The following is a 27,363-nucleotide window of genomic DNA, read 5'->3' on the forward strand; positions in this document are numbered from 1 at the left end:
TGTGGCACTTGTGTGCTACAGCCCACGTGGAGATGAGACTACGTTGATGGACAGGGGTGTCCCACATTTAAATAGCAGTGTGCTCCTGAGGCAACAGTACAAGCAACAAGGACTGGAAACATTCACCCTGCAGCCTTCACCGAGCCACTCGCTTGCCTCAAGGCCCTGCATCCAGTCTCCTGGACAGTAAAGGGACTGTGACTGCCTGTGCATGCAAAGATGCAGTTCGTGATGCTCAGCAACATCTTTGAATATCTCCTTGCTTACATCTGTCTCACATGGCAGGAAGGGGTGGGAGCAGTACAAGCATAATTCAATATTTGTGAAGCAGCCCTTCAGAGAAAAACCAGATACCCACTACATCTGCAAGCAGGGATTTAGAGCCATTGGCATGTACTTCTGCAAGTGTCGGGAATTACACCGGAGGCATGAGGGGTGCAGAGCAATAACCGGCTTAGAAGGTGGCTTAGGTTGTAGTTCATGAGGGAAGTACAAGCTGCTATAGGACAGGGTAAGGAGGGTATTAAACTGCTTATAAGCACTCTTTTTTTCTTACCTTGAAAGTACAGGCTCTGCAGGCTGAAGTTTCCAAGCAAGTTTGCAGATCCTTTAGTAGAATTTGCATGACAGGAGACAAAGAAGGTAACTCTTGCATCCTTAGGTTGTTTGTGCCCTGTCCCTGGGACTGCAGCCTCTTGCAGCTCGGTGCCACCCACAGATTTTGAAAGTGAGCTTTTCCACCCCAACATATTTAACAGTCTCAGAGACCCTCAAGGCAAGATGGGGCTCTCCAGGTGCTTTCCCTGTTCAGTCTGAGCTACCCTCCAAGTGAGACACAGATAGATGACTCTTGATAAGAGAATTTCCCAAGCAGCAGGATCCAGACTTTTAGGGCACACCTCACCAAAAGATGCTGCCCAGTGCATCCCAGTTGGCAGGATTTGTGGTTTTAGAAGTAGAAAAGGCATAAAAATACTACAGACCACTTGACTTGTGGTGGATATTACGACTGCTTCTTCACTAATTGTGTAATTAATTCCTGGAGGCTTTGGTGTCCCTCTAAAATGCTGGAACTCAGAGGTGAGGTGTGAGCATATGTCTCCCTGGTGATGTCCTCCATTGATGGCCAACTGCTGGGGATGAGGAGGAGATGCCCAAGTGGCCTTATGAGTCTCTTATCAAATCTCCTTTCTTAGACAAGTTAGTGGCCTTAACTCACCATAGAATCACAGCTGCATCTTCATCCTTCCTTCTTCTCACCCTACTCTTCCTGACAGATGTCATTCTTTGGAGCACTCCTTCCTCAGCTGAGCGCTGCCACTGCCAGAGCTCTCCCCGCAGCAGATGCTGGACATTCTAAGAGGGGCAGCAATTAAATGCACTGCATGTAATAGTTCACAAAGAGAGGGCCTCTTGGGACGGAAGCAGAGCTCTTCCCAAAGGTCTGTTAACATTTCTGTAGTGAAACAGAAAGATGGATGCAGTTGTTCTCCCAGGCTGATGTGCACCCCACGTTCCTGACCTCACCTAAGCTGCTCACTGACAACCTTGTGATAAATGTCTGTGATAAACCTACTCTCTGATGATTACTATTATCAAGCCTGCCAATATCATAACTGGAAAGGGAGGTGAAGGACAGTCAATTTATGATCCCACCTTTGAAGGTATGTTTCCTCAGCTCTCTTACTGCACAAATGGCGAATTTCTGCAAAACCCAAGTTGTTGATATGATCTTATTCACATAATAACTTGGGAATTTTTTTTCATCTCCCTAAAGCAAAAAGGTTTGCTTTTCACTCAGATTATCTGCTTGTATTAGCAAGAGCAGAATGCTTTAGTGAGAACACTCTTTGATCTGTAACCTTGTCCCCCTCCTCTGATGTTCCCTTGCCCGAGACTTAGCTCCACCAGCCCCTTCTCCTTGCCTAAATGAGGGCTGATGGTCACTCACTGCCTACTTCAAACTTCAAATATTCACCTCTGGGGAAAGGACCTTAGAAATGGAGAAGTGGATTGGCTACAGATCTCCAGGCACCCGTGCCACCTGTTTAAATGCATCTGAAGTAATAGAAGTTATCAGCTTTAACTCTAGACTTCCTGGACCTGGCAGCTTTTCAGGCTTGAGCACACCGCAAGCATTCCTGCCAGCAGCTACAACTCTGCAGATGGAAGTGGAGTTCTGAATTTCACAAAAAAACTGTGAAAGAAGTTCAAGAAATGACTGTTCATGAACATGAGCTAAGTTTAACAAAAAATGTTCCCTCATAGTGGTATAAAGTAATAAAATGTAAATAGAAAAAGAACATTCTAGCTTTCAATATTTAAGAAAAACAACCAATAAAATTGACATAGGCATTTGGGATCCTCTTAAATGCTACCCATCGAGACGTTTTACAACAGTTAAAGCACTTTTGAAACTGATTTATGTTCCCTTATATAAAAGCTTTGCCATTTGAGCAGGCTGGGCAGCAGCCAACACTGAGATCAGAAATGCCAAGTGTAGCTGAAAACTTCCTTTCCCAAGATACTGAAGAGCTCGCCTGTGACGAGAAGCTGCTCTCTCCTCAAGGTTCCAGGTTGGACAGAGTCAAACATAGTGGCAGAGGCAGGCAGGAAAGCTGATGGAGGTGGAAGCCCAGTGTGTGAGATTTAAGGCAGTAAATGCTATGGGCTGCCTCGAGTGGACAGAAAGGGGCAAAAGTCACTTCTTTTGGGCTAGAGTTCCTGGAGGAGCAGCAAGCCTAGCCTCTTGGGACACACACATCTCTGAAAGAACATAAGCTGGTACTGGAAAACAATAGGACTGGATGTTAAATTGTTCGTAAAGTGGATGTCACCAAGGATTTAAAATTTTGTGAATCCTCTTTTCCAGCAATGTTATCCAATGGATTTGCTCTAGTGCCCATCTCACACCCTTTGCACTTTCTGTTCAGGCAGAAATTGCCAATTTTTATGACCCTTAGATTCACCTGATCTACATGTTAGGTAGAAATGAGTTTGGGAATGCACAGGCACCTCTGTACAAAGGAGAGCTGTGGCCCTACGCACTTCCTGGGCTGCAGCACAAAGCCCCAGGCCATGTGCAGCATTTTGCTCTGGCTCCATCCTTCTCCAAGCAGAGCTTGTGCTTTCCCTACGCTACCCAGGAAAGAAGCAGCCATGTCATGTGGGAAGGGGACAATGCACCAAAAATTGCTTTCGTAATTTTAAGGTGCATTTAATTTGAAATCGGTCAACCCTGAAAGTGTCATTGGAAGAGCTTTGTTATCCATATTGCACATACTCCATGTCCTGATGTATTAAAGGAGAGGGTTGCTAGTTCTTGCCCTCTCCCTCTTTAATTAAAAAGTTGCTTTTCACTGTTGAGAAAGGTGTTCCCTTGGGTATGCTTTTCTATTTTAAGGCTTAGATTGCTATCCTAATACTTCCTGCAGAACTACTTTACACTGAGGGCAGAGGACAACTATCTTCTATATCTGAAAAGGGTGAGAGATGCCCGTGTCAGCCAGTAATGTTCTGGGAGACTCCGTGCTTGGCATGTGTCTGGGCACTGCAACCAGAGCCTGCTGAAATTAATGGGATACAACCTCATTTTACTGTAACAAGATGAAAGGACTGGGGAAAGTACACAGAATCACTTGGACTGGAGCATGATGTCATAGGACAAAGCACCCCACTCCAAAATTAGTCTGCTGAAGTCATTTTGCAAACCACAAGGCAGCAGACAGGGAGAAACTGTTCAGTTAAAATTTAATTACCATTTTTATGACTCAGTTTCTGAGAAGGGCATTCAAACAGTGTAACAAGAATTAGAAAAAATAATCAGAGAACAATAAAATCTAAAATTTCTACAGTTTCCTTAAAGCTTGTTGAGAGCTCAGTGGAGCTCTCAGTGTGATCAGATCAGACAGTGATGGAGGATGACAGAATCAGTAGACTCCCTGCTCCCCCCCTCATAGCCAGGCTCCCCTGCACAGAGAAAGAATCAAGTTCTTGCCATCATCCTCCAAACTCAAGCATGCCTAATGCCTCTTCTTAACCAGGCATTCCTCTTGAGAGCCGTTTCTTCTCTCCCTCACCAGTTCTTCCTCAGCCAGCATGGAGTATCCTCTTCACCTTTTCACAGCTCCTGTTTCCATCGCCTACCTTCTCTCCTCGTCCTGGAAAGAAGCTTCCACTCTGGGAGCACCCTGACCTCCTTGACTAAATATCTGCTCTCCCTTTATTCAGCTCTGTCATATTGCTTTGATAAAGAAGTCTCCTGCTCACCCTCCTGTGTGAGTCACCAAGCACTGGGAGCAGCCGGGCAGCCCGCCCCAGCCAGCCACGTCCTGTCCTCACAGCCCTGACTGTGCTCATGCGGGATCTTGTCCCCTGCACTGCTGACAGAGGCACGAGGGGAGGCAGAGCAGAGGCTCTGCTTGGAGCATCTGCTCTGCCTCCCACCATCCTCATCCATAAGGTGGGAATAATCACAAGCAGCCATGAATAACTGCCATGCGAAGTACCCAGAACTCCTCTGGCAAGAGGTATTCCAGACTAACAACAGGGAGCCAAAAATACCCAGAGTGCTTTTCTATGGATATTTTTTCATTAGCTTCGATACTGGCTTAAGCACTAGACAGTAGCAGGAAGCTCTTTGTAGAAATAACATTGATTCAAACCAAACTTTGCTGGCATGAGACTTGATGAGACCTTTGAGGAAAAAGAAGAAGGGAGGTTGGGAAGGAGGAAAGGGGAGCTTGTGGGAGCTGGCAAAAGGGACTTGCATGGTGAATAGCAGCAAAGGGAGCAACACAACTGTGGCCCTTCATCCACCAACTCTTTCCCTAGATGAAAGCATCTCCATCCATCACAAGAGAAGAGGGGGGGATCCTCAGGATGGCCAACAAGGGTTGCCACAGCAACAGCTTGCGGTTCTATATCACCTTCCAGCCAACTCCACACCTGGATAAAACATATGTGGCTTGTGGGCAGGTACACACAACCTTGGCATCTACTGTACTGTGCAGGATGTCATCCTGGCCCTGCAGGACATTGCTGCCCAGGAGGATGCATCCATCAAACCCTTTTGGCAGCTAAAACACAAATGCCTCTGGCCAGAGGGTGGAACTGAAGTACCTAATGACCCCCATTCCTTCCTTCTCTGCCCTGGCCTGGCTCAAGCTTGAAAACCCTTTCACAGAACTGAAGAAGCTGCCAGGGCATCTCCAGGACCAAGGTTACAAACTTGTGGCTGCATAGCTTGGTGTCAGCTGAAAGTGGGCCCTGACAGACAGGGAGGCATTTCACAAAACCTCCAGGCTCTACTCTGCCTTCAAGAGCTGAAAGAAAGTATTTTAGCGAACGCATACTAGAAGTTTGTTCCCAGTAGGTTAATGTATAGGACAGGCCCTGTTAAAAATTTTAGTTTTCAGGAATGTAACAAGCAAGATTATTGCTCTGAGCTGCTTGTTTGATGGAAGAGAACAAAATATGTATTACCATAAAGAGAGAAATTCACAGTACAGTTTCCATTTTACCATCATGCAGAAAGACAACATTTTCAAAGGTAGCAAAAAGCATCACTGTCAAACCTACAGAGAACAAACCAAAAGACAGATATATTTATAACCAGTGACATTCACCTCAAGTTTCCACCTTGCCCAGCTCTGTGCAATCTGAAAAGTGTGTGATCCATGATCTTACAGTAAGGCCCTCCTAAATCTGAGTGGGAATTTAATCCTGAGGAAGCAAAAAGTAGCCACAGCATACGACAAGGACAGATGTGCACTTTCCAGCTCTGCTCTGCTCAGTCTTTCTGACATCCCTGCTTGGACGAGGAACACCTGCAGTGTCCTCTGTGCTTGGTACCACTGCTGGATGGGATGGGATGGGGTGGGATCAGATACAGTACAAAGGTTTATGGAGCATTGCTGGCATCCATTGCCATGATGGTGCCTGCAGGAGGTACAGCTCATCCTCCCACAGCGTGGGAGCAGGACAGGCTGAAAATCATAGAGATGGCAAAATGTTGGACTGTTTTCAGGATACACAGTGAAGGAAGAAAACTAAAAGATATTTCTCAGGGAGTCACTTCTAATACTGTCACTTCTGACAGTGTGTCTCCTGACTTCTTTTTTCTCAAAAGTAAAAGCCATTTGTAGCTGGGGCACATGGAACAACACTTAGTTCTTTAAATAAATGTAGCTTCATGATATTTTCATCTCTCCTAAAATACCAATTAGGGGCTACTTAGTCAAGAACTGATAGCATTTGCAATTCTATAGAGAAGAATAACTTTCTGAAGAGCAGAGTGTAGCCTGTCAGTTGGAAACAGGTGCCTGGGTTTGTTAATGGCCCTGCACAAGGCAGAGGTGGCAGAGCTCGGCTTTGGATGGAGACAGATCATATGTGCACTTTCTCCCTCCTGTAGGCAACTGATCGAGGGCGTGGAGATCCTCCGAAGACTGGAAGTTGTACCTACACATAAAAAAAGGCCTACTGTAGCCTGCAAGATTATTAACTGTGGGGCCTTTGAGCCATGATTGCCAGCTGGTTTTCCTGCCTGCTGTAAGGTAGAGAATTACTTCCCACTCAGCTTTTTACAGACCTTCATGGCTTTCACTGACAGCAAAAATTAAACTGCTTCTTGCACATGTGAATGGCTTGGAAACATTCCTTTAGCTTAATAAGAAAGGTTCATAAGACATTAAAAATTACTTTTACAGGAGTGTAGAAAAAGACCTGTGAACATATCTCAGTGCATTTACAATTTATGGGAAATAGTGTTAATATGATTATATAGAGACAAGGGGATATGGTAAAATGCACATATGGCTAAAGCACAGGTGGACAGATGGATACACACCCATAGGGATAAAGCTAACTGTTCCTGACTAAATTCTGCCTCTATCACAACTTCTATCAACACTGCCCTGCCAGGTTTGCCCTATACAGAGTCATAGTTTGGGCTGGATGGGACCTTCAAAGTTCCCGTAGTCCAAACCCCCTGCAGTGAGCAGTGACTTCAACTACATCAGATTACTCAGAGGCCCATATAGCTCAGACACCAGATGGAGCCTGTATATGGTAATTCAGACATCTCAGAATAAAAAGAAAAAAACCCATATTTGCAGGACTGTGGTCTCTGTGAAGGCCAAACATTTGATCCTGTGCTGACTACTCTAACCTAGAAGTAATGCCCTTGAAATCAGGTCGGGCTGCATCAGGCTAAAACCAGGAAATGGTAGTGCACGCAAAAGCTTTAAGTAATTATTTTTAGCAGATGGTCTCAAATACAAAAAAAGTGACTGAAATAGAGAAAAATATTGCATATAAAGTTACTGCAAAACAGGAAATGTTAAGGTTATGGGTGGACATAAATACATAATGATTGCCAGTGTAAGTGATTTCTTACATGCAAGATCTCTCTGACCTACAGTGCAGAGCTGGGACACAGACGGCTTCAGCAGAGGACAGCAGGTGAGCGTTAAAAGAAGAGATGATGTGTGGAAGATCAAAATGCAGGCTGGAGAGAGAGGCCGTAACCAAGTGCACTGGAAGTTCAAAGGAAACAACACTCTCATTGAGCTTGGATGCAGATACGAGGTGAGACCAGCCCTGCTGTGCCAGGGCAACCCAGACACTGTCAGAGTGCAGCTCTCCCACCTCTATTTCCAGTGCTGCCAAGAGCACTGTGCTGAGTGACCTTTGCTCCTGGGCTCACTGTATGAGCCACTAAACCTCACAAAACAGCGCCAGTGTAAGATAGGGAAGGCTGAATTAGGTAAATATTAGGAGAAAGAAAATTAGGAGAGACCTAATTTTGTCTGAGCTTAAATCCATGGATTGCAGGAAAAGTAGCGATCTGAAGTTTACTTGTTAAATAGGAATGAATTTAACAAATCAGCAAATGTTTAACTGAATGCCTGAAAAGGGCATAGACCCAGAGTGATCTCCACAAGCTCTGAGTATGGAGATCGTCTTAATTTTAGCAAGGGGATTTAGGTTTGCTTTTTTTTTTCTTATGCTACAAAACCCAAAAGGATTATTTAACCGAAAGTACCTTTGTATGTCTGTAGCCAGCGAAGGAGCCTTTAACGCATTTCATCCTTCCATTTTCTACAGCATTCTGCAATCTATACATAGATCACTATGTAGGAACTAAGTCTTCTGTAGGAACATTTCAAATCAATCTGCCTAGAGAGTAATTATTTTCACATTATAGTTCTGGGTCAAAGATGAAAACAGAGTGTTATATTTTCTTCATAAAAACCCTACATTTCCTGACAAATTGCTTTTTCATAAATAACAGAGACTTGCTATGAAAGGATATGATTTTCAAACTCAGTATTGAGACACAGGTTAGCAGCTCTTATTTTTGGCAAGAATTTTAAATTATATTCAGATGCTTAAAGCCAGGAAAGCAATTTTAGTTCTGCAGGTTATAAAGGACAATGCTAAAAGACCAGTTAATTGATCCTTTATTTGCTGTTGGCTCGGTCACCCATGGCAGGTCTGCTGTGTGGCATGGCTGCCGCCTCAGTAACTCCAGTGCCCCATGAGGGACCAAGCCAGAGCACAGCGTGTTCTCTGAGTCCAGGGGGACAACTGGCTGCAGTTACACCACATGAAAAAAAAAAGTTGTAACGAGAAGAGGAAAAGTACAACCAGGAAATGTTCTGAATTTCAGGCATAACAATTCTTCAGGCAAGCCATAATTACTGTATTTGTATTGGTCATGACAGGACACTATGCCAGAAAAAAAACAGGGTAAAATGTTTCATCTAGTATTAAGAGGTCACCTAAAAGAAAGAGTATCTTTTAAGCCTGGTTCTCCAGTGCCTGCAAGATGGATACACTTAAGGAGCTCAAGGTGATGAACAGTGAAACAGGAAAGGAATATTCATCTTAAGCTCAATCCAAAATTATGTTTTGTGCCATATTTTCTACTGTAACTTACATCTCTTACATGATCAAGTCACCAGGAAAGCATTGCTGCCTCTAAGAGAGCCAGAGCAGAGAAGTAGCATGTGCAAGCGTTCAGAGGACACTCAAGTCCAGAGGCAAGCCGCGGGGTCTCCACAAAGCCAGGAAACTCAGGGCAGTCTGCAGACAGGGAGATGAAGACTTCCATTGCCAGCTGCTGGTTTTGGAGAAGTTCCCTTCCCAGCAACCCTATAAAAAAACTCCCTTCTATAAAGAACAGCTGGCAGCAACATGCCTTCTGAGAAAACTATTATCTTACTGGATTACACAGTGTTTTATTTATGTAATGTGTCACTGATGTAAGAAAAATCGTTATCTTTCAAGTTTTGCATTATTAGACTCTTATGCTGAGCTTCTTACTCCAGCAAAACACTCTCTTAGATACTGCTCTAAATGAAAAGTGATGAAATAAGCCCTCAAACTACACACAAATTTTCTTTGTACAGGCGTATGTGTTAAAAGCACAAGGATACTGTGTTAATAAACCACAGAGAGTAGGTTCCAATCACCACCCCTTACTTATTCAAGCACTGATCAGACAAAAGTTGGAGGCTGAAGTCATTAGCTACAAGGCAGTTTACCTAATCTAAGGTCAGAGGGTTTCTGGATCTGATCCAGGAGGGTTGCTAAAGCCACCAGAAATTGTTAGTGTGGCTCCTCAGCTATGTAGGTACTCTACACTGATCTGGGGAAGCCCTGGGATCTCTGAGGTATATGTTCATGTTGACATCAGACAGGCCTTAGACAACATATTTCAGCTTCCTACAGACCAGCCTCACTTTCCTTTTTAGAATGTCATGGCTACGGCTCTCTCCTACTCCCCTTCACATACCTTATTGCTTGGGATACACTGCACTAATTCACTGTTGACCTCCAGCTGTAAGGCAGAGACAAAAAAAGAGCTTCCCACCAATTCCAGGGAGGAAAAAAAAAAAAAGGTACTCCAAGGGCCTGATTTTGAAAAAAAACTTTACTGAAAATAACAAATACACAGCACATCAAATGGCTCAGAATGATGTGATACAGCTACTGGATGGAGCAAATGGGTAAGCAGAATGATTTTTACAAAATTAATAGAAAAAATCTTGCTACTGTAATTCTGATGAGATTTAGGATCTTAAAAAGCAGTAATGGGTGGCCGGGTCAAGAGAGCTCAATTGTGTCCGTACCTCAGATGCTGCGGGGGAAGAAGCACTGGTCCAGGGCACAGGGCACAGCAAGAGTGGACACCAGGACAGTGGGACCCAAGAACAGGCACAGGCAACCCAAAGGTGTTACAGCTCAGGCAGGGGCCAAGATGGAAGAGCCTCAGTCTAATAACATCCACCAAGAAAAAGTTGGGGAGCTCCTGCTGAGGTTCCTTCTCTTGAAAAGCTCCCAGGCTGACCAAGGCATCTTTTATCAGCCAGCCAGCCTTGAGCTCACAGCTAAACTCCTAGGAGCAGGGAGTATGTGTCTGCCCGACACAGCCCAGAGCCCACCGCTGTATTACACCACTGCCAACCAAAAAATGCGTGTTACAAATACAGTAAATGGAGGTACTGTTGCCACAACTTAATCTCAACATGAACCTTATTTTCCTCTGGTTACCTAGACTAGACTAACCTCGTTCTGTGGTTAGTTCCAGCTGCACAGGTGAAATGTTTAGTCCTTCCACCCCACCTTACCTCTACCTGCTGCCTTCCATTCTTCTTCTCAATACACGTCCCTTTGGCTTGCCTTAGGCTTTTTAGTAGGCATCAGCCTGTACCACTATCTCTAAAAGAGCTAAGAAAAACCTTTTAGCATTACTATGTCATTATGACTCTATTGTTTTATTTTTATTTTTATGTTAAAAGCAGCCTTTCCACTCCATCTGGTTGGGCTGAGCAAGTGCCTGTGACACAGCATGCATGTGTACCAGACACACCACCACCTTGCTTGTCCCAGGCAAGCAGCTTTTACAGTACAGGTACCAATGTTCTCACCCAGAATTCCTGCTGGGGTCAGACACACTTTGATGTCATACATTAACCTTAAATGCACACTTTGGTGTCATACAATACAGCATGCACAACCCTTGGGAATGTGCCTTGGGGCTGTATCCAGCCCTGATCAGACACACCTCTATCCAGGATTTACTACCATACCTGTCTCATGATGCAAGGACTAACTAAGGTTACAAAGCTCTGAGCACTGGAATCGATATAGTATTTCTGAACAATTACAAAGTTGGTGAATGGCACCAGAAACCAATAACCCATCATTATGTAAAGGTACCAAATACCCCAAAACCCCTTTGGATGCTGTATTTTCCCTATTAAAACATTCACCATGTATTTACAATTCACACATGCTTCTCCTTCCGTGTAGTTGAAATGCTAATATGGAAATGAGAACAAATGTTTACAAATTGAAACAAATACAGGGTCCCTTTGGTTTATCTACTAAGTTTTGGGGTTTCTTTATTTTTATTATCTCAAATGCTCCTATGGAACCTCTTCAACCCCTTATCACATCTTGCCAAGCACCAATTGATACAACACAATCTGCTTCAAATCCTGGGCACTTACTACATTTAAAATGTGGGACATCTGCAGACCCTTAGGTTTTACCCATTTTTGTCAAGACTTTTACATAATTTTCCAGTAATGCTGTGCTTGGAACTCCTTATAGATTCAAAACAGAGGTAAGTGCCTTACTAACCACTAAGTATATAACAGCGCAATGAAAACTGAATACAGTGATGAATGTGGTATTTTAAATCCAGCAGCAACCCAGACTGCCATGATCCTGCTGACTGTATGCTACAACAAAGTCCCAAGATGCTGACTTTAAGAAAAAACAGACAAACCACATTTATCATTCCCTTGGATTCTCACCAGCCCCCAGGATTGCATGACAGACATTTTTACTCGCTTGTGAAGACGTGCTGTAATTCTTGCCTTGCTTGTAATCTTAGTTCTATTATGTACTTCATTTCCTCCCACTTTTTCCATATATATAAACACTGATTAGAGTTTTGTCTTTTATCAGCCACATTTAACTTATGTCCTATTCGTTTTCCTTCTCGAGAAAAGAGATTTTTAGTATGCAGTCCTCATGAAATGCAGATTGCAGCAACCATGACACCTCATGTGTCCCACCCACCAACAGAACTGCCACTGCATCCCTCATCAAACACTATGATAACTACTGAAGATATATTTAATATCGTAACCCACAAGAGCTGCAAAAAGGAAAGCCTGGGTTCAAATAATACCATGTCTAGTGAAACCAAAAGAGATCCCATGAATCAAGCCCTGATCCCAGCAGAAGACCCTTGTCCCAGAAGGCCATAAAAATTTTTGCAGGTATGGCAAGCAGATTCCAAGCAGTTTTGGTTACATTGCAGTATCTATTTATGCTGCTCCTCAGTTTATTGTGCTTATTCAAGGACAGATCAGAAACACAGTATTTTAATAAGGAATGTAAAAATTATTTCTTCTTCAAAAGCCAGCACCTTTCATCATACTGCAGAAATAACTCAACTTGCACTAACGCTCCAGCAAAAAGTACATGCAGAATGAGAGATAACTAAAGTCAGTGTGTGACTTCAGTCTCATCACTTTTCAGAACTAAATTCAGCCGTTACTGACATTTACATCCATCAGAACATGTTTGGTCATTTCATTGCAGCTGCTATCTTTCTTTTAATGTTTTCACTCCAAGATTTCTTTCCAGGAAGACAAAGAATTAGCCATCCTGCCTGCTAGGAACACCACAATATATGACAATACAGAAATTTGTCAGAAAGCTTGCTACCCAAATTATGTATTACCAACAGCTCTACAGACCTTCCCAGAGCTCACTCAGTAATCATGACAGGTAGCTTGCCTTAAAGTTTCTGCATTTTTTTTTTGTCTCTTGACAATAAAACACCTTCAGGAAAGAAAGTAAAGTGGAAGATTAATCTAGGGATTTATTTGGTGGTTTCCTCTTTACTGCCCAAGTCCAGTTCACACTTGGGAAAAACAAGGGGGAATTTTCCTGATTATAACTCTGTTCTTCCATTTGTCCTTTCACCAGGACCACACTAATGTTATAAGTTACTTTTTCTCTGGAATTTTGAAGACGGCAAAAATACCTGCAGGACAAAGAAATATAGCAAGAGATTTTTATTGCAGTGCCGGGTACCCATTTCCAGCACTGGGTGCACCTTTGAATCAAACAAAGAGCACACCGCTGTTTGAAAACCGCGCTTTTTGTACCCTTTGATATCAGTTGTTGAATATTCATTTTACTGTCCGCTTGTTGCCTTAAAAGGTAATTTGTCTGCTTTGGAAGTGGGTGTTATCTTTTGGCTGGTTGTAACATACTTCCCCTGGGCTCGTACAGGGGGGTCTTGCATCATCCTCTCATTGCAAGGCATGGAGGGTCTCTCTGTGTATCCACATGGCACAGAGGAATACATTTTTATTCATAATTTGTTCCCTGTTCCCGGCCGCAAAAGATTCCCTGGTGAGAGGTCCAGATAGGACCCTTCACCTTACAGTCTCCACGGTACGCCTATAAGTTAGTAAATATACAGAAATAGTTCTTTTGTTAGTACCCCCTGTTCATTTTAATTTGCTTGGAATAAAATCAGTTCTTCAATTTTTCACAACTAAAATATGCTTTATAGCTCCAGCTTAGCTCTCCTTGAATTCAAGGAGCCGTGAATGTTTGCCTTGGATTCCCAACATTCGCCTGTTGCGGTGTTGGCACTGCACAAAATGCTGAGGCAGATTTACACAAACAAACCTTTATTTGCAGAGTCCACTACTGATGACATTCATCGACTCAAGCTGCCTTAGGGAAAAACAAAGGACAGAGTGCCAGGAAATGTGATTGGCAGAGGGGGAACTTTTCCCAGTGGTGAGGAGGCAATTACAGATCCTTAGAATCGAGTCCAACTGCAACCCCAACACTGCCAAGACCAGCAAAAAAAGTGGCGAGATGACCTGAGCCTTCTCCAGGTCTCTCTCCGGTGCAGCAGGAGAAGATAAGGGCTACAGTTTGTACCATGCTTGCCTTCTAGTAACGCAGGCATTTTATCCTGGACCTGCCCCAACTCCCGGTGTGCAGCTTCCTATGGCGCTAGCAAACTAGTGCTGCCAGGGGCACAGCTGGACACCAGTTGGACAGCGTTGCACACTGACTGCTAAGGTTCATCTGTGACTTATTACTAAGTAAAATGAAATTAACTCACTATTATATACTACTCACTAAGTTCTTTCACGGTAGGGAAAGGGGTAAGACAACCACTGTCCGAGAGAGATCCACCGCTAAAAACAGGCATGGAGAGAGGTACAAGTCCCGGTGCGTGAGAGCAACGAGAAGGAAGCAGCTCGGCCTTGGCAACTTCAGGGTGAAGTCGCAGACAGCCGAGGGCACAGGCTGCAGCCCTGAGACCCGGGGTCGGGCTGCGGAGCGGGTAGGACGGTCTGTCTTGCGAGGGTGGCACCGGACGGCGCGGGGCGAGAGCGTGCGCGCACCGCGCCTCCCGGGGAACGGCACCGAACACGTGGCAACCACTCGCCCATCCGCGGGAAACGGGAACGCGCCAGCCCGCGCGCCCCAGCCCCGCCCCCCAGCACGCCCCAGCCAATGAGCGGGGCCAGCCGGGAGGGGGCGGGGCCTCCGCGTAGACGTGTGGCGCTCGCGCAGGGTGTGACACGCGGGAAACGCTCCCTCCCTGGGTATCGGCGGGGTCACGTGGGGTAGCGGCGCCGCGTCACCGCGGTGCGGACCGTTCCATTACCCGCCGTATGGGGGGGGGAGGGGGAGGCTGGGCGGAACCACCGCGGGCGGGGGGCGGGCCCGCCCGGAGGCGCTCCCGTGACGCCGCGTGGGGCGGGGCGGCGGCGCGCGGAGGGTGCGCGCGGCAGCGGGAGAGGCTCGGAGCGGGATCGGTGACCACTCGTCTGTGCGCACCGCCGCCATGGCCCGGACACTCGCGCTCGGCCTCGCCGCCCTCTCCCTGGCCTGCTGTCTCTGCGGGCTGGCCGCGGGCGCCGAGCTGAGCGGCCCCAACGCGCCCGACGGTGAGTGAGTCGCGCTCCCCCGCCCCTTTCCCCCGGGAGCTGCTGACGGGGCAGCCCCGCCCGGTGCCCGGCGCTGGGGGGTGCGAGGCGGGCTTCGCGCTCCGAGCCCCGCCGGCCCTCCCTACGCGCCCGCTGCCGGAGCCCCCGCCGCCCGGGGCCCGCCCTGCTCTCCCTCAGCGCTCCCTCGGCGCTCCCTCGGCGCTCCCTCAGCGCTCCCTCAGCGCTCCCTCAGCGCTCCCTCAGCGCTCCCTCAGCGCTCCCTCAGCGCTCCCTCAGCGCTCCCTCAGCGCTCCCTCAGCGCTCCCTCAGCGCTCGGCGGCCGCCGCCGCTTCCGCAGGGCGGCAGCGCTGCCGCCCGCCCCGGGCGCCGCGGCCGCAGCCCGCGGGGCGTTTGGCCCGTTATCCCGGTTATCCCGTGTTTGGATCCGTTATCCCGCTTGGTCTCCCGCCTGCGGTGCCGCCTTGGCACGCCGCAGGGAGCCGGGAGCCGCTGGCGGTACCGTGTACGGGGGTGGTTCTTGTGCGCTCGGCGCGGGTCTGATAGCGAGGGCTCCCTGACTCAGCGGTGTTTGTCGCTGCTGCCGCTCCTGCCTCATCCCGGTGAGCCCCGTTATCCGTCCCGAGGGTTTGCCCACGATTGCCCGCAGCTCCGGCCCCGTGAGCTGCGTGTTTGTCCGGCCGAGAACCACGAAACGTGCCGTGCCCCAGGAAGCGAAGGGGAGAAGTTGTGTGGAAGTACTTGGGTGTTCCCTGGCCGCGTTGCACGGCGGCGCTGGAGGCAGCTGGGCTTGAGGCTGCTCGGTACCCGCAGCCCTTCCAGGTTTCCTCTGCAGCCAGACCCCGACGGCGGGATGCGGGACGGTGTGGGACATCCGGTAGGAACCGAGGGTTGCTCCGGGATTGCTCAGCCAGGGGTTAATAGCCGCTCCGCAGCAGCCGGAGAGGGCACTGTTGGTCCAAAAGGACACCCTCTGTTTCCAGGTTTCGTCCTCGAGTGTAAGGGAAATCCGAAAGTACGTCGTGTGAGAGCCAGTACAACAGGTTTATCTTGGGAGCGAACGTCAGCTCGCTTAGTCTGAAGAGCTGAGTTCGTGATACCAGAGTAATTTTTTTCAGTGAAGAGTAGGCATCTTCTAATGGGGAGAGCTGGGGAACTTGCAGATATCCCGTATAAAAGAACCTAAGAGACAACGTCTGAGACCCTGCCACAGGTTCTGAAGTTAACAGCTCATTGATAAAAAAACACTCCTGATCCTTTAGTCTTGCACATCAGATCCTCCTCCATGATGGTCTGGGAAAGCTGTTTTTGAAACTAAACTAAAAGCCCTAGTGCATCTGGTATTAGTTGGCTGCAATGACTGTCTTCCTGTCTCCACAGATGTACTGTGCTACATTTTCTGTGTACCAGTGAGGAATTTGCAAAAGTGAAGGTTGTTCATTTGTCAGAAGTCAGTGCTGTGTGTGCTGTGATCATTCCTCAGATGTGTATCCAGAATAATAATTGACTGATTTCTTTTTTCCCTAGAATTTTTTTTTGCCTCTGAAATCTGTTATCCAGGAACTGTTTGAGTGCTGCTTTCCCAAAGGGAACAGTGCAACTGTTGCATACCTCACTGATGCAAACCGACAAAGGTCTTTTCATATCTTATATGAAAGGGAAGAAATAGCACTAGCATTTCTGACCTGATCCTACCATAACCAAGAGAAAGGCCAGGAAGATTCAGGCTTAGTTCGGATTGTCAGGTTACTGAAGTTGCTTAATGTATTTGTAGTTGTTATCTGAGAGGTAAATTACCATGCTGATTGCCAAAGGTCTGTGGATAAAAAAGTGTTCCCTTCACAGAGGGGAGTGAAAGGCCACCCAAAGGTGCCTGGAGTAGGTGGATATGGTGTGAAATACTGTGGAGAGCATGCAACGTGTGGGTTGCATGCGGGTTTTCCGAGTATGAGGGCTGTATGAGTAAGTCTTAATTAAAACTAATGCAGTCAAACTGCAGACTTGGAGATCTTATTTGAGCCAGATAGTGGATGTGTTGTCATTGTGGTTTTAAGGCAACAATATTTGACTGAGATTGACGTAATAAAGCAGCTGGGCTAGTTAAATTGCTGGCTTCTGCAGTGATCAGAATATGAATAGATTGACTTTCTTTCTGCTGTCCTTTTTTAATGGGTGTGAATATGAATTCCTCCAGGTTCTTATCTTTATTTGATTGCTTTCTAGAGTAGGGTTATTACCTAAATAAAAGACTGTATTACCTAAGGGAAAAATATAATCAAAAAGAAACAGGCTTTTACCACCTGAGGTTTCAACAAACTTCTGCAAAATTAATTTAGTGGACTTTGGTAATTTCACTAGAGTAGTATATCCACTGTTATCTGAGTTTACTGTAGCTAGATGTTGCATGAGGCAGAATCCTGGTGTACATGTGGGGTCTGGTTTAGGAGTATCACTACTGTCTGGAGGAAAATGTATTTACTTCATGTCAAAAGCATTCAAAAGTTGTAGTTTTCACTTGTAGTTAGTTCAGTGTAAAGGATTGTGCCTAGCATGGGAGATGTACATATGGGAGAGTACAGATCTGAAATTTGTTTCTGTAGGTGAAGTTGCTCTTTTGACAGTGGTAATTTTGTCCTAATCAGTGCTTACCTTTTTTTTTTTTTTTTTTTTAAGACACCTGTGGAAACTTCTCTGACTGCAATTCGTGTATTGCTAATGACACAAATGGCTGTAAGTGGATCAAATGTAAAGGTAAGGAGGACTACATAGTACAGATCCTTACTTTACCTTTGTTAAGGAAAATTCCCTGTCTGACCATTCAGGAGACTTTGGCAGTCAGACTCTCAACACTGGAAACTTTAACTACCAGGACTGAAGCCCCTTTGCAGGGGTCAGCTCACGAACAAGTACCCTGCTTGACTCCCTACACACCCCACACTCACACAGTCAGACCAGATTTCCTTACCAGTTCAACCCCAGGTTTCCCTTTGCAGAGTCTCAGGTGTCTTGTTCCATACAGGAATTTATTCACAGTGCAGTAACACAGAAACAGCTCAAGCTGGTGCCTCTGAGGAGGGACCCCCCAATAAAGGAATTCCTGGGTTTTATACCCTCACAGTCTTAAATGGGTGATAGTCTGGGGTCATTGGCTCCTGCGGTGTCTCTGAGTGTCTGGTCCCCTGGCTGGGCACAGGTCCCCGTGCCCTTTGTTATGCATCCAGTTCCCAGCTCAGGCTGCAGATCATATTGCAGCTGCACACCTGCACTGAATGTAGCTAGACCTACTTCATCTGTATTGATGTTCATCACACAAATGCTCTGTTCTGTTTGATAACCTAATGAACTCATAATTTGTATGTCATTCAGCTGTCTTTACCTGAGAACTTTAGAGGTTTGATGTGTTCAAAATACTCCCAGATTTTTTAAGCTTCTGATTTAAATCTGTGCTTTTGATAAACTAATGTTTTCCAGATGATTCAGAATGTTTCTAGGACAAACTGGTCACTTGTATTTGCTGTTAAGGAGTCATGAATAGATTCTGACATGCAAGCACAGCTCTGTGCTTCAGTCCCTTTTGAGGTCATCATGAACCTGGTGGTCACAACCACTGCTCCTGAACTGAAGCAATACAGGTAGAGGAGTCCATGAAATAAACAGACCTCAGGTGGACTATTTGTACTTCTTATGTGAGGTGAAAACAGAGTAAGAGGAGAGAATGGCTCGACTGTAATAGTGATTTTTATAGCAGTTGAGTGTAGATAACCAAGAAAGGTTATATATGAAGGCTAAGATGCTTTGGAACTAATGAAATCAATTTTGGATGCAACTTGTCCTTCAGAAAGCTCTTTTTATGAATTCTACATGTGGTGTTGGACCAAGAGGCACATATTGCAAACACCCAAGAGATCTCTGTAGCTTCTTTGAGAGAGAGGTTGAGACTTATTCTCCGTCAAGGGAGAGTAAGTCAAGGCAGAGAATAAGAAACTGTATTCCACAATTTCAAGGTCAAGGACCAGTTTAAAAAGCTGGAACTAAGTTTTTCTTGGATATAGAATTTTTTCAGACAGTAAGATACTTTTTTATGATGCTACCATAGAGGTGCAAATGTTTAACTTGGAAAATGCCACAAATAGAAAAAATTTAATTTTATCAGCTCTGAAGAAAAAAAATCAAGCTATACTGTTACAACAAAATGTGTAAGTATTGCCCAAGTGTTGATTTGAGTGGTGGAGTAACTAGTGAAAGAAAATACTAAAAAGTCTGTAATTATTAATATAATACTGAGGTCCTTATACTAACGTGGCTGTGTTGGCTAGCAGACTGTGTTTAGTTGACCCTATGAACAGTTTATTAGTTCCCAGGAGCAATGTCTCAACACTTCAAACTTCGGCTGCCGTAAATATCTTGTTTCTTCTTTTCTGACAGAAGGTGAAGAGATGTGTGTAAGTGCAACAGAAGCATCTGCAAAGACTGGAAACTGTTCCGCTGTAGAGGAGTGTTCCTGTAAGTATTTAGATACTCAGCTTTCACATTGTTTAATGTGAGGCAGTTGTGTTTACAACTCATTTGTCTGTTGGCCTTTTATTGATATGCCTTCTGCAATTTATATAATCATTTACAAGTATGTAAATAAGCCCTTTGCTTTTTGCTTAAACATATAATATATGATACTAGAATACACAATTTTATTGCGCATTCATTTAACTGCTTACTACTGCTGTTTTAAGAAGCTGGACATATTTTGGTAGATATGTCTTTTCGCTACTACCTTACTTTCTTAAGATTAAAACTGATGTTTCCTGTTAGATACAGCATGTCCCAAGGAACTTATCGGTGTCCTCAAGGCAGTAAGCTGCACACTGAACAAAGAAAGTTTCACCCGCTAAGTCATCTGAGATGCAGTAAATAGGAAGAACTTATGAACCTTCCAGTTTTAATAGTTAACTAGCCCAACTCTTCATGCAGTTCTGAAATACAGGGTCTGGGATATAGAACTGTGTAAGAGAAATCCTTCATGCTAGGAACGTGCTCAGTTGCTTATCTACTTCAGACTTTTAATTTGTGCTTGCTGTGCAGAGCTGATGTGCAGGGTATGAATAACTTAGATTAGATCTTGAATTTCACTTTTGTGGAAGCCCCCCAGTTTTAGTTTTTCTGAAAGCTGTTAAGAAATGGACTTTAAAATAGGATTTCCTGGTTTTAAGATCTAGAACAGCAAATGAAAATTCTGAATAATCTTGTCCAGCTGAATTCAAGAGTGCTGCTAAAGAGGCTGGCTCACAACAACACGCTGCTATGGGCCATCTCATGGTGGCAACCAGTCAGAAATAATTCCTTTTGAATTGGACTTGTGTGTTGTTTCTAAGATTGTAACAATCACCTTTTAATCAGGAGTGCTAAAAGTACCATTTTTTAGTGCTTTTCAAAGAGAGCATGATGTTACAATGCCTTTCTTCTGTATCTAAGAGAAGTGTTTTTTGCAATCTGTTCCTGGTAAACTTCTAGTGACATTGTCAAATTTTTGTGTTTTAGCTTGAGCATATTCAAGGAAATTAATTGTCACCTTTAATAGGGGATTTTTGTAGGTGTGAGAGGAAATATGCTATGGACTCTCACTTCTCATAGCTCAGCACTACATTCAGGGACTGACATGGGAAAATGTGGGCCAGTTTTTAGGTGGCCTTAGCTGACTGGATGCCAGTGGGACTTAAGGTAGATTTTGATATATCCAGCCTATTTCTGTAGAAACAGTTGGCTCCGGTTTACCACCGTGCTGAATTATGTTCAAGATGTAAATAACCACATCTGAATGAGCCTGAGTATTAAAGAGTTCTGGATATCATGGTATTTCAGCAGGAGGCTTGCTGATGTATCAGTGTATGATTAACCAACAGTTTAGACAAGCTGTTTATGTGTGATTAACTTGGGTAATACAGTAAGTTGCAGAAGACTTCACAGTTCTACATTTTGGGTGAGGTGTTTTTCGTTTGGTTGGTTGGTTGGTTGGTTGGTTTTTTTTGTACAGCACATACTAAAGCTGAGAGTACCTACATCGAGCAACAGCTCTCAGAACAGGAAGCTTTAGCTAAGCTTTCAAATTCTTGATGAGGTCTTGGTTTTCCCTTCATTCTGGTTCAGTTGTCTAACTACTCTGATATATAATTGAACTTGATAGGTCAGGTTCAGTCTTAAGTTGCAGTGAGGTTGGGAGGCAGTACTCTATGCCTAGTTCCCTATTGTGTAAAGCTTGTACAGTGTGGCTCTTCTCACTCTTGTTTGCTTTGAGGAATCATGAGTTGCCAGTTGAACACTGGCTTGGTTGGCTGCCTGTGACAAGATTTTTCATGTGTTCATTCATGTAACTTTTGATGTTAGTATGGTGGAGTCAGCTGCTCTGTAGTGTCATACTAAAACTACAGTGCAACTCAGTGCTATCTAAAACTATGCCTGCTTGATGTTGGGTTGCTTTTTAGCTAAATACCATCACTAATGTAACTCTTTACATTAATGTAACTCTCTTTAATGTAACTCTTATTTTTTCCTAGCTTCCCCTACTATTGGACCACCTTCCAGTGCTGCCACGACACCTTCCGGTGCTACCACGACATCTTCCAATACTACCACGACATCTTCCAATACTACCACGACATCTTCCAATACTACCACGACATCTTCCAATACTACCACGGCGTCTTCCAATGCTACCACAGCATCTTCCAGTGTAACCACATCTGGTTCTGCTACCACAGCTCATACTACTATAGGTAATACAGTAGCACTGAACATAGAATGGCAATTAAAGTAGGAACTGGTGAATAAAATGAAGGATAAGGGCTTCTTCCACAGTTCAGTGTAGTAGCTTCAGTAGTAAACATCTGATGTACAGAATACATAAATGGTTCCAAGGTTTGGAAGAGGTGGACTTTAAAAAACTAATTATATAGGCAAGAAGCATTTTCTCCTTTAAAAATTGGGCCAGTGGTAATTGTTTGAATTAATCACTTCCATTAACCATGAATTCTTAGGAGGTTTTTTTTTTTGTTGTTATTCAAAAATTTCTCTACCATCCTAACAGTGGCGTTATCAAAAAAAATGAATCTAATCTTTAAAAGCATCAGCTGATCAAGTGAGCTGGGAGCTAACAAGTTGGTATTTGATTAGTCTCAGGACAGCCTAATGTACAGAAGGGCGATGTTTAGCTTTGAGTAAATCTACAAATGTGGGCACCTGTCCCAGGCACACGGTGAAATACTGATGCATTTTTAGTAATACTAGTCAGGAGGGGAGCGGGGGGATGGTCAGGGACCCAATGTTCTGGCCTGATAATGAAAGAGTTTTTAAGAGGCAGTTTAGCTATAGGTGGGTGGGTTTATTCCAGTGATGGCATTCACAGTGTTTTGGGGATAGGAGGAATGTGTATGTCCTGTCTAGAGATACTATATTAAGTACTTTTTTGTACAATTAAAACTAACTGATTGTAAGGGCTGTTTAACGAAGGTCCTTTGCTTTGATGCAGATTCTCAGTTGTCTTGAAGCAGCTGTATTGATTCTTGTTCAAACACCAGCATTTATACTAGTACTTGAAAGAGAAGTGGTTTTGTCTGAAGAAACAGTGTCTGATCTGTGGAGAACCTTGAAATATTTGGATAACAATATTATGCAAATTTGAAAATAATCCTTATTGCAGAAGCTTGGCTTAGAGCCATGCAGCTGAACACCTAAATTGTGTGGGATAGTTTGAAGGCAAAGCTTATCCTTGTTAAAACAAAACAAGAAAAATCATTTGCATAAGAACTTCAGTGCTTGCAAATTTTGCTGTTGAGGTTTATGGTATGCACATACTGTCTTCTCTCAAACAGCCAATGTCACCAATGCAACTACACATGCTCCTGTGCCTACAGCTCCCGTTACTTCACCTATCACGAGACCCACTGCTCCAGGTAACTGCTACTACTACTGTAATTAAAGCACAAAATACTTAGAAATTAGTGTTGCTTTAAAAGTTGCTTTAAAAGTTATCTTGAAAGACTTACCAACTGACAGCATCAAAGCAGTATTGCTGTATCTACTGTTGTCACTTCTAACTTTATGGCAACTCTAATTTTTTTAAGATGATGGATGTATGTAGCAAGGTAGTAGCCCAAGAATCAGAGCTAGCTGGTGAGATATTAAAAGTCAGAAACATTTTGGTCAAAAAAAATCAGCTGGATGATTTTAAGATTTTAATAGTGTGGCTGGAAGTCACTTGTTAACTCCCCTGTCCTTGGGAGGTAATATTTTGGTTTTCATTTGCAGCATAATAATGGGATGCCTTTTTTTTTTTTTTTCTTTTTTTTTTTTGTTAAATGAAAATTGAACTATAGTGATAGGAATAAGCTGAAGTATTTTATTTCCATGTCAGTCCTAAATGTGCTATTTCATGAAAAGCTTTCACAAAGTAAAGCTCTTTAAAACTAGCTGTCAGCAGATGGCTGTTAGTTCCAGACTCATATTTGTTGTGATTTCAGCTGATTTCTTTAAGCATAACTCTTGTGGTAAAATACAGTAGATGGAAGATACAATTTATTTTAAATTTAAGCAAAAAAATTATTGGAGCAAGGAGCAGAGACCGTAAATGTGTCTTGAATGTGAACATCTGAATAATATACTTCTGTGTAAAGGAGGAAGGCTTTGGCTTTTTGAAGTACAAGTAAAGTTCAGCTGGGTATTGCTCAGTATTGAGGTCCAGAGTAATTTGTCTATAAATATGTCTAGTCTTGTACAATCAGTATTTAATCAGAATTTCAGTATCACTAATCTACACAGATGCTGATGTGTCTTTACTTTTGATTTTTTTTTCCCTATGATGTGCTGAGTAATCTTAAAACAAGGAAGCCAGCACTAAAATCTGTAAAACTGTTGTGAGCATTGTGCACTTACAATTTCTAATGTGGTGTTTAACAGGTACAAATGCTACTGTGACTCCTGCACCTGCTGCACGCAAATCTACATTTGATGCTGCAAGTTTCATAGGTGGAATTGTCCTTGTTCTGGGTCTGCAGGCTGTTATTTTCTTTCTGTACAAATTCTGCAAGTCAAAAGACCGAAACTATCACACACTTTAGGATCTGCCACTTTATATTGGACTAGTAGCCCAACACCTGTAGTTCACTGAACCAAAATATTTTCTGTTGCTCATGGAAGACAGCAGTTCATAATATCCTTTAAATCCCTAAAAGAAGACTTTAAATGAATATTTTTCAACATTATACTTGGCAAGAGGTGATATGAATCTCTTCAACAGGATTACTTGCAATATGCTGCATGGGTTCTAATGGCTGTTTTATTTTCCTTTAGTGGCTGCTGCTGTGGGACTTTTCTTGATATGCCAAATGTAGACGTTCAAAAATTCTTATTCAGTGGTAACACTGTTGAGTAGACAATCTCATGATGCTCATGATGACTTGTTGTGAAGGCACATTTGATACAATATCCCTTCAGTTCTATCAAGATGTGAATAATTGGTGACTAAATTCAGGGAGTGAAATACCATTTATACTAGCTTATGGCTCTTACAGCATGTTGCTATAAAGATGGACAAAAATGTAGAATTAGCTAATGTGTTAATAGAATAACATAACCCTTTTTATTTTTTTTACACAAGAATAAAAGTTACTTCATAAAATACTTCATTCCTAACAGAATTCCTATGCCTTTTTCAATTAATGTTAAGGGTGGATGTAAGGATAATTCTTCTAATGGGAAAATAAATATTAGTGCCTTAAAGACTAAATTTCACTAGGCTGCAAATGTGTCCCACCTATCTCAAAGATAAATAAAACTTTTAAGTACTAGCTTTCCATAGAAAAATAGAATACATGTGACTTGAGCATTCCAGTTTAAAAAAAATTTTCTCTAGAATGACTGTCCCTTATTGACCTTGTTTTATAGTGAGGTGTGTGGTACAGTGATGTTCAGCTACAAACAGAAGCTTTGACTTGTTTACCTTTTGTTCTGGCCTACAAAGACTAACCATAAAACTAGTGATAAAGTGCAGTTCACTCCCTGTATAAAAAGGCAAGAACTCATGTTTATACTTGAAATACTGATGTTTGGGAAGTCCTGAGGTTTTTATTATTCAAATGGTTCTTAAATTCATTACAGTTAATTTTAGGGTTGTTGTTTTTTTCTGTTTTACCCTCCTGTATGTCTGCTTGCTGAAGGAGTAGTTCAGGGTAGTTCAGAGGATCTGCTGATTTGATCCTAGTCTGGGTTGCTGTAGTCCTGTGACTGCAGGCTACACCTTTTTTTCTTTCCTCTTCCCGCTTCCTGGCATCAGGTTTGTGTCTCCCTGCAGTGAACTGGTTAAGGAAATCTATTCAGCCAAATGGTTGGGGTTTTTAACTTGGCTGGATCAGCCATGTGATCTGAGTATCAAAGGTACGTCATCTCCAATGCAGACTGACTTGAGCACCTGTGAAAATAAACCCACAGGAAAAATGGAAGGAAAGATAAAATCAAGTGGTGTATGTAGCACATAATGCATAGCTTCTGATATCATCAATTTTGAGATAATTTGTAGTACTGTCTTATTAGCTCTGACTTGACTGGAAATTGGCACCCAAAACAAAATAGCATCAATAGCAGATAATAGTCATGGCAGTGCAACTTGAAATACGAAGCAAATTAAGTGCACTTCAGTTGGAAATTTAGAGTGTACAGTGTTGCTTTCTTGTGTTCTTTTAGTTTGAATGGCATTGTTTCTGTTATGCTGCGTAGAAAACTCAAATTGCTACAAAATGCAGAGGTTACTCACCAGTACTGTATCTTTGAGTTCATTAGCTTTTGATTTTCTAAACAAAACTAAGACAATCAGCTCAGGTTTATGAAAACAGCAGTGAGCAGCCAGTTTCCAGCAACAATGTGTGTGTGAGTTAGGTGGTATATCCTTGGCCTTATTGTGAAATCACTTAAATCTGTCCTTTCCCTGTCTAAGAACTATTTTATTCCATTTGTTTCAAACAATATGCATGAGCTTGTGTTCTGTACTTTGAAGTGAACAAAGTACTCTTCTAAAATATGACAGTTCGCTTTTAGCTCAGCAAAGCAAACTATGCCTAATATATAATTTTTGGCCTCAAAGGGCTCTCTTTTGGGAAACTTGCAGAAAAGTCCTACAGAACACTTCATAGCATGAGATACTGCCACAAAACGAGTTGCTCTGTAAAACGTTGCTGAAACGCTTATTCATGAGCTATGCTGATCCTGATTTAGACAGATGATAAAGTATGCTGGTAAAGCGAACTAAAAATAATGTTTAAAGTGCCTTAAAATTGCTTAATAGTTTGCCTCAAATTTTGTTTAAAAGGGGAGAAAGTATACCTTGCCTTAGTTACTAAATTTTTTGTGGTGCCAGCAATTGCTATTTTCGAAGACTTTAAGAAACCCAGGATCTCTGACATGTACAGATGCCTATCTGAGAAACTCAAGTTTGTGCTATATCAATTTAGTCGTATTCCAAAGGGCCTGCACTACACACCTCTTGCTCATTAGCCTTGCCAGCAAGGTATAATTCCACAGATTTAAAGTCGTGGCTGGAATTGTTTCCCTTTTAGTTGTTTGTGGGGAGGGGAGGCTGGGTTATACATCTTCACCGTGTGCTTGGCTGCCTCACTGTTGAAAGTAATTACTCCTTTGTGAAATGGCAGTATCAGCTGATCTGTGCTGTGTACTAGCAAAAAACCTGAAGTAACAACTTGCAGTTTTTCTTGGCCTTGTGTTTTGAAGTGGAAGGTAACTCACAGATCTGTAGTTGTACTTGCCCCTAAATCAGTTTTAGGCACTGAATTGTAGTGACTCTTCAAGTTATCTGGCTTTTTCTTGAAGCCAACTTGTGCAAATATCATGCTGTTACCTTATGAATGTTCTCTGCAAGTGTTGCTGTAAAAGTTTGTATTTTGTCTTCAGTGGAAGAAAACTGAAGCAGTTGTAATCGCGAAACCAAATTGATAAATAAAATCTGTTGAATGGAATTTTACCTGCAAACTTTCTTTAACGTGGGCAATCCCAGAGGGTACTATCTGCTTGCTGACTTTGTGGAAATAAAAGCTGTTTTCCATAGGAATTGAGAAATACTATAGGGCAAAAAGGATTAAAGATTTGTTAACTCTCCTAAATACAGTATTAACTTTGCATATGGTATGTGCAGCAATACTGATTCAGATTTAGAATCATCTCCAAAGAATTTTCATTTAGGTCATGTTTTTCCATGTTAGCTTAACTCTGTTTTTTACAAAAAGCCAGAGAACAGCAAGGTGTTTAAGTGTTCCACTTGCAGTAGCCTGTAAGGCTTAATACTCCTCCTTTCCACAGT

The 27,363-nt window shown here is 43.3% G+C and overlaps 1 protein-coding gene across 1 annotated transcript; it reads left to right on the forward strand.

The window, feature by feature from the left end:
* The first annotated feature begins 14,827 nt into the window (after nucleotides 1-14,827).
* CD164 (CD164 molecule) lies at nucleotides 14,828-27,022 on the forward strand. Its single transcript, XM_050315899.1, has 6 exons — nucleotides 14,828-15,014; nucleotides 17,685-17,762; nucleotides 19,437-19,514; nucleotides 21,557-21,775; nucleotides 22,871-22,951; nucleotides 23,955-27,022. Exons 1-6 carry the CDS (start codon nucleotides 14,912-14,914, stop codon nucleotides 24,113-24,115), a joined length of 720 nt encoding a protein of 239 aa, XP_050171856.1. The 5' UTR covers nucleotides 14,828-14,911; the 3' UTR covers nucleotides 24,116-27,022.
* Nucleotides 27,023-27,363: the final 341 nt, after the last annotated feature.

This window comes from Myiozetetes cayanensis, unplaced genomic scaffold (genome assembly GCF_022539395.1).
Source record: "Myiozetetes cayanensis isolate MyiCay16 unplaced genomic scaffold, myiCay2020 scf2-11, whole genome shotgun sequence".
Classification (NCBI taxonomy): domain Eukaryota; kingdom Metazoa; phylum Chordata; class Aves; order Passeriformes; family Tyrannidae; genus Myiozetetes; species Myiozetetes cayanensis.

What these genes read in the sequence shown, in the direction of transcription:
- CD164 (XM_050315899.1), top strand. Translation starts at nt 14,912, where the DNA reads ATGGCCCGGACACTCGCGCTCGGCCTCGCCGCCCTCTCCCTGGCCTGC. An exon ending in CGCTGTAGAGGAGTGTTCCT is followed by an intron (nt 19,515 to 21,556) that starts GTAAGTATTTAG and finishes ATTTTTTCCTAG; the next exon opens with CTTCCCCTACTATTGGACCA. An exon ending in CACGAGACCCACTGCTCCAG is followed by an intron (nt 22,952 to 23,954) that starts GTAACTGCTACT and finishes GGTGTTTAACAG; the next exon opens with GTACAAATGCTACTGTGACT.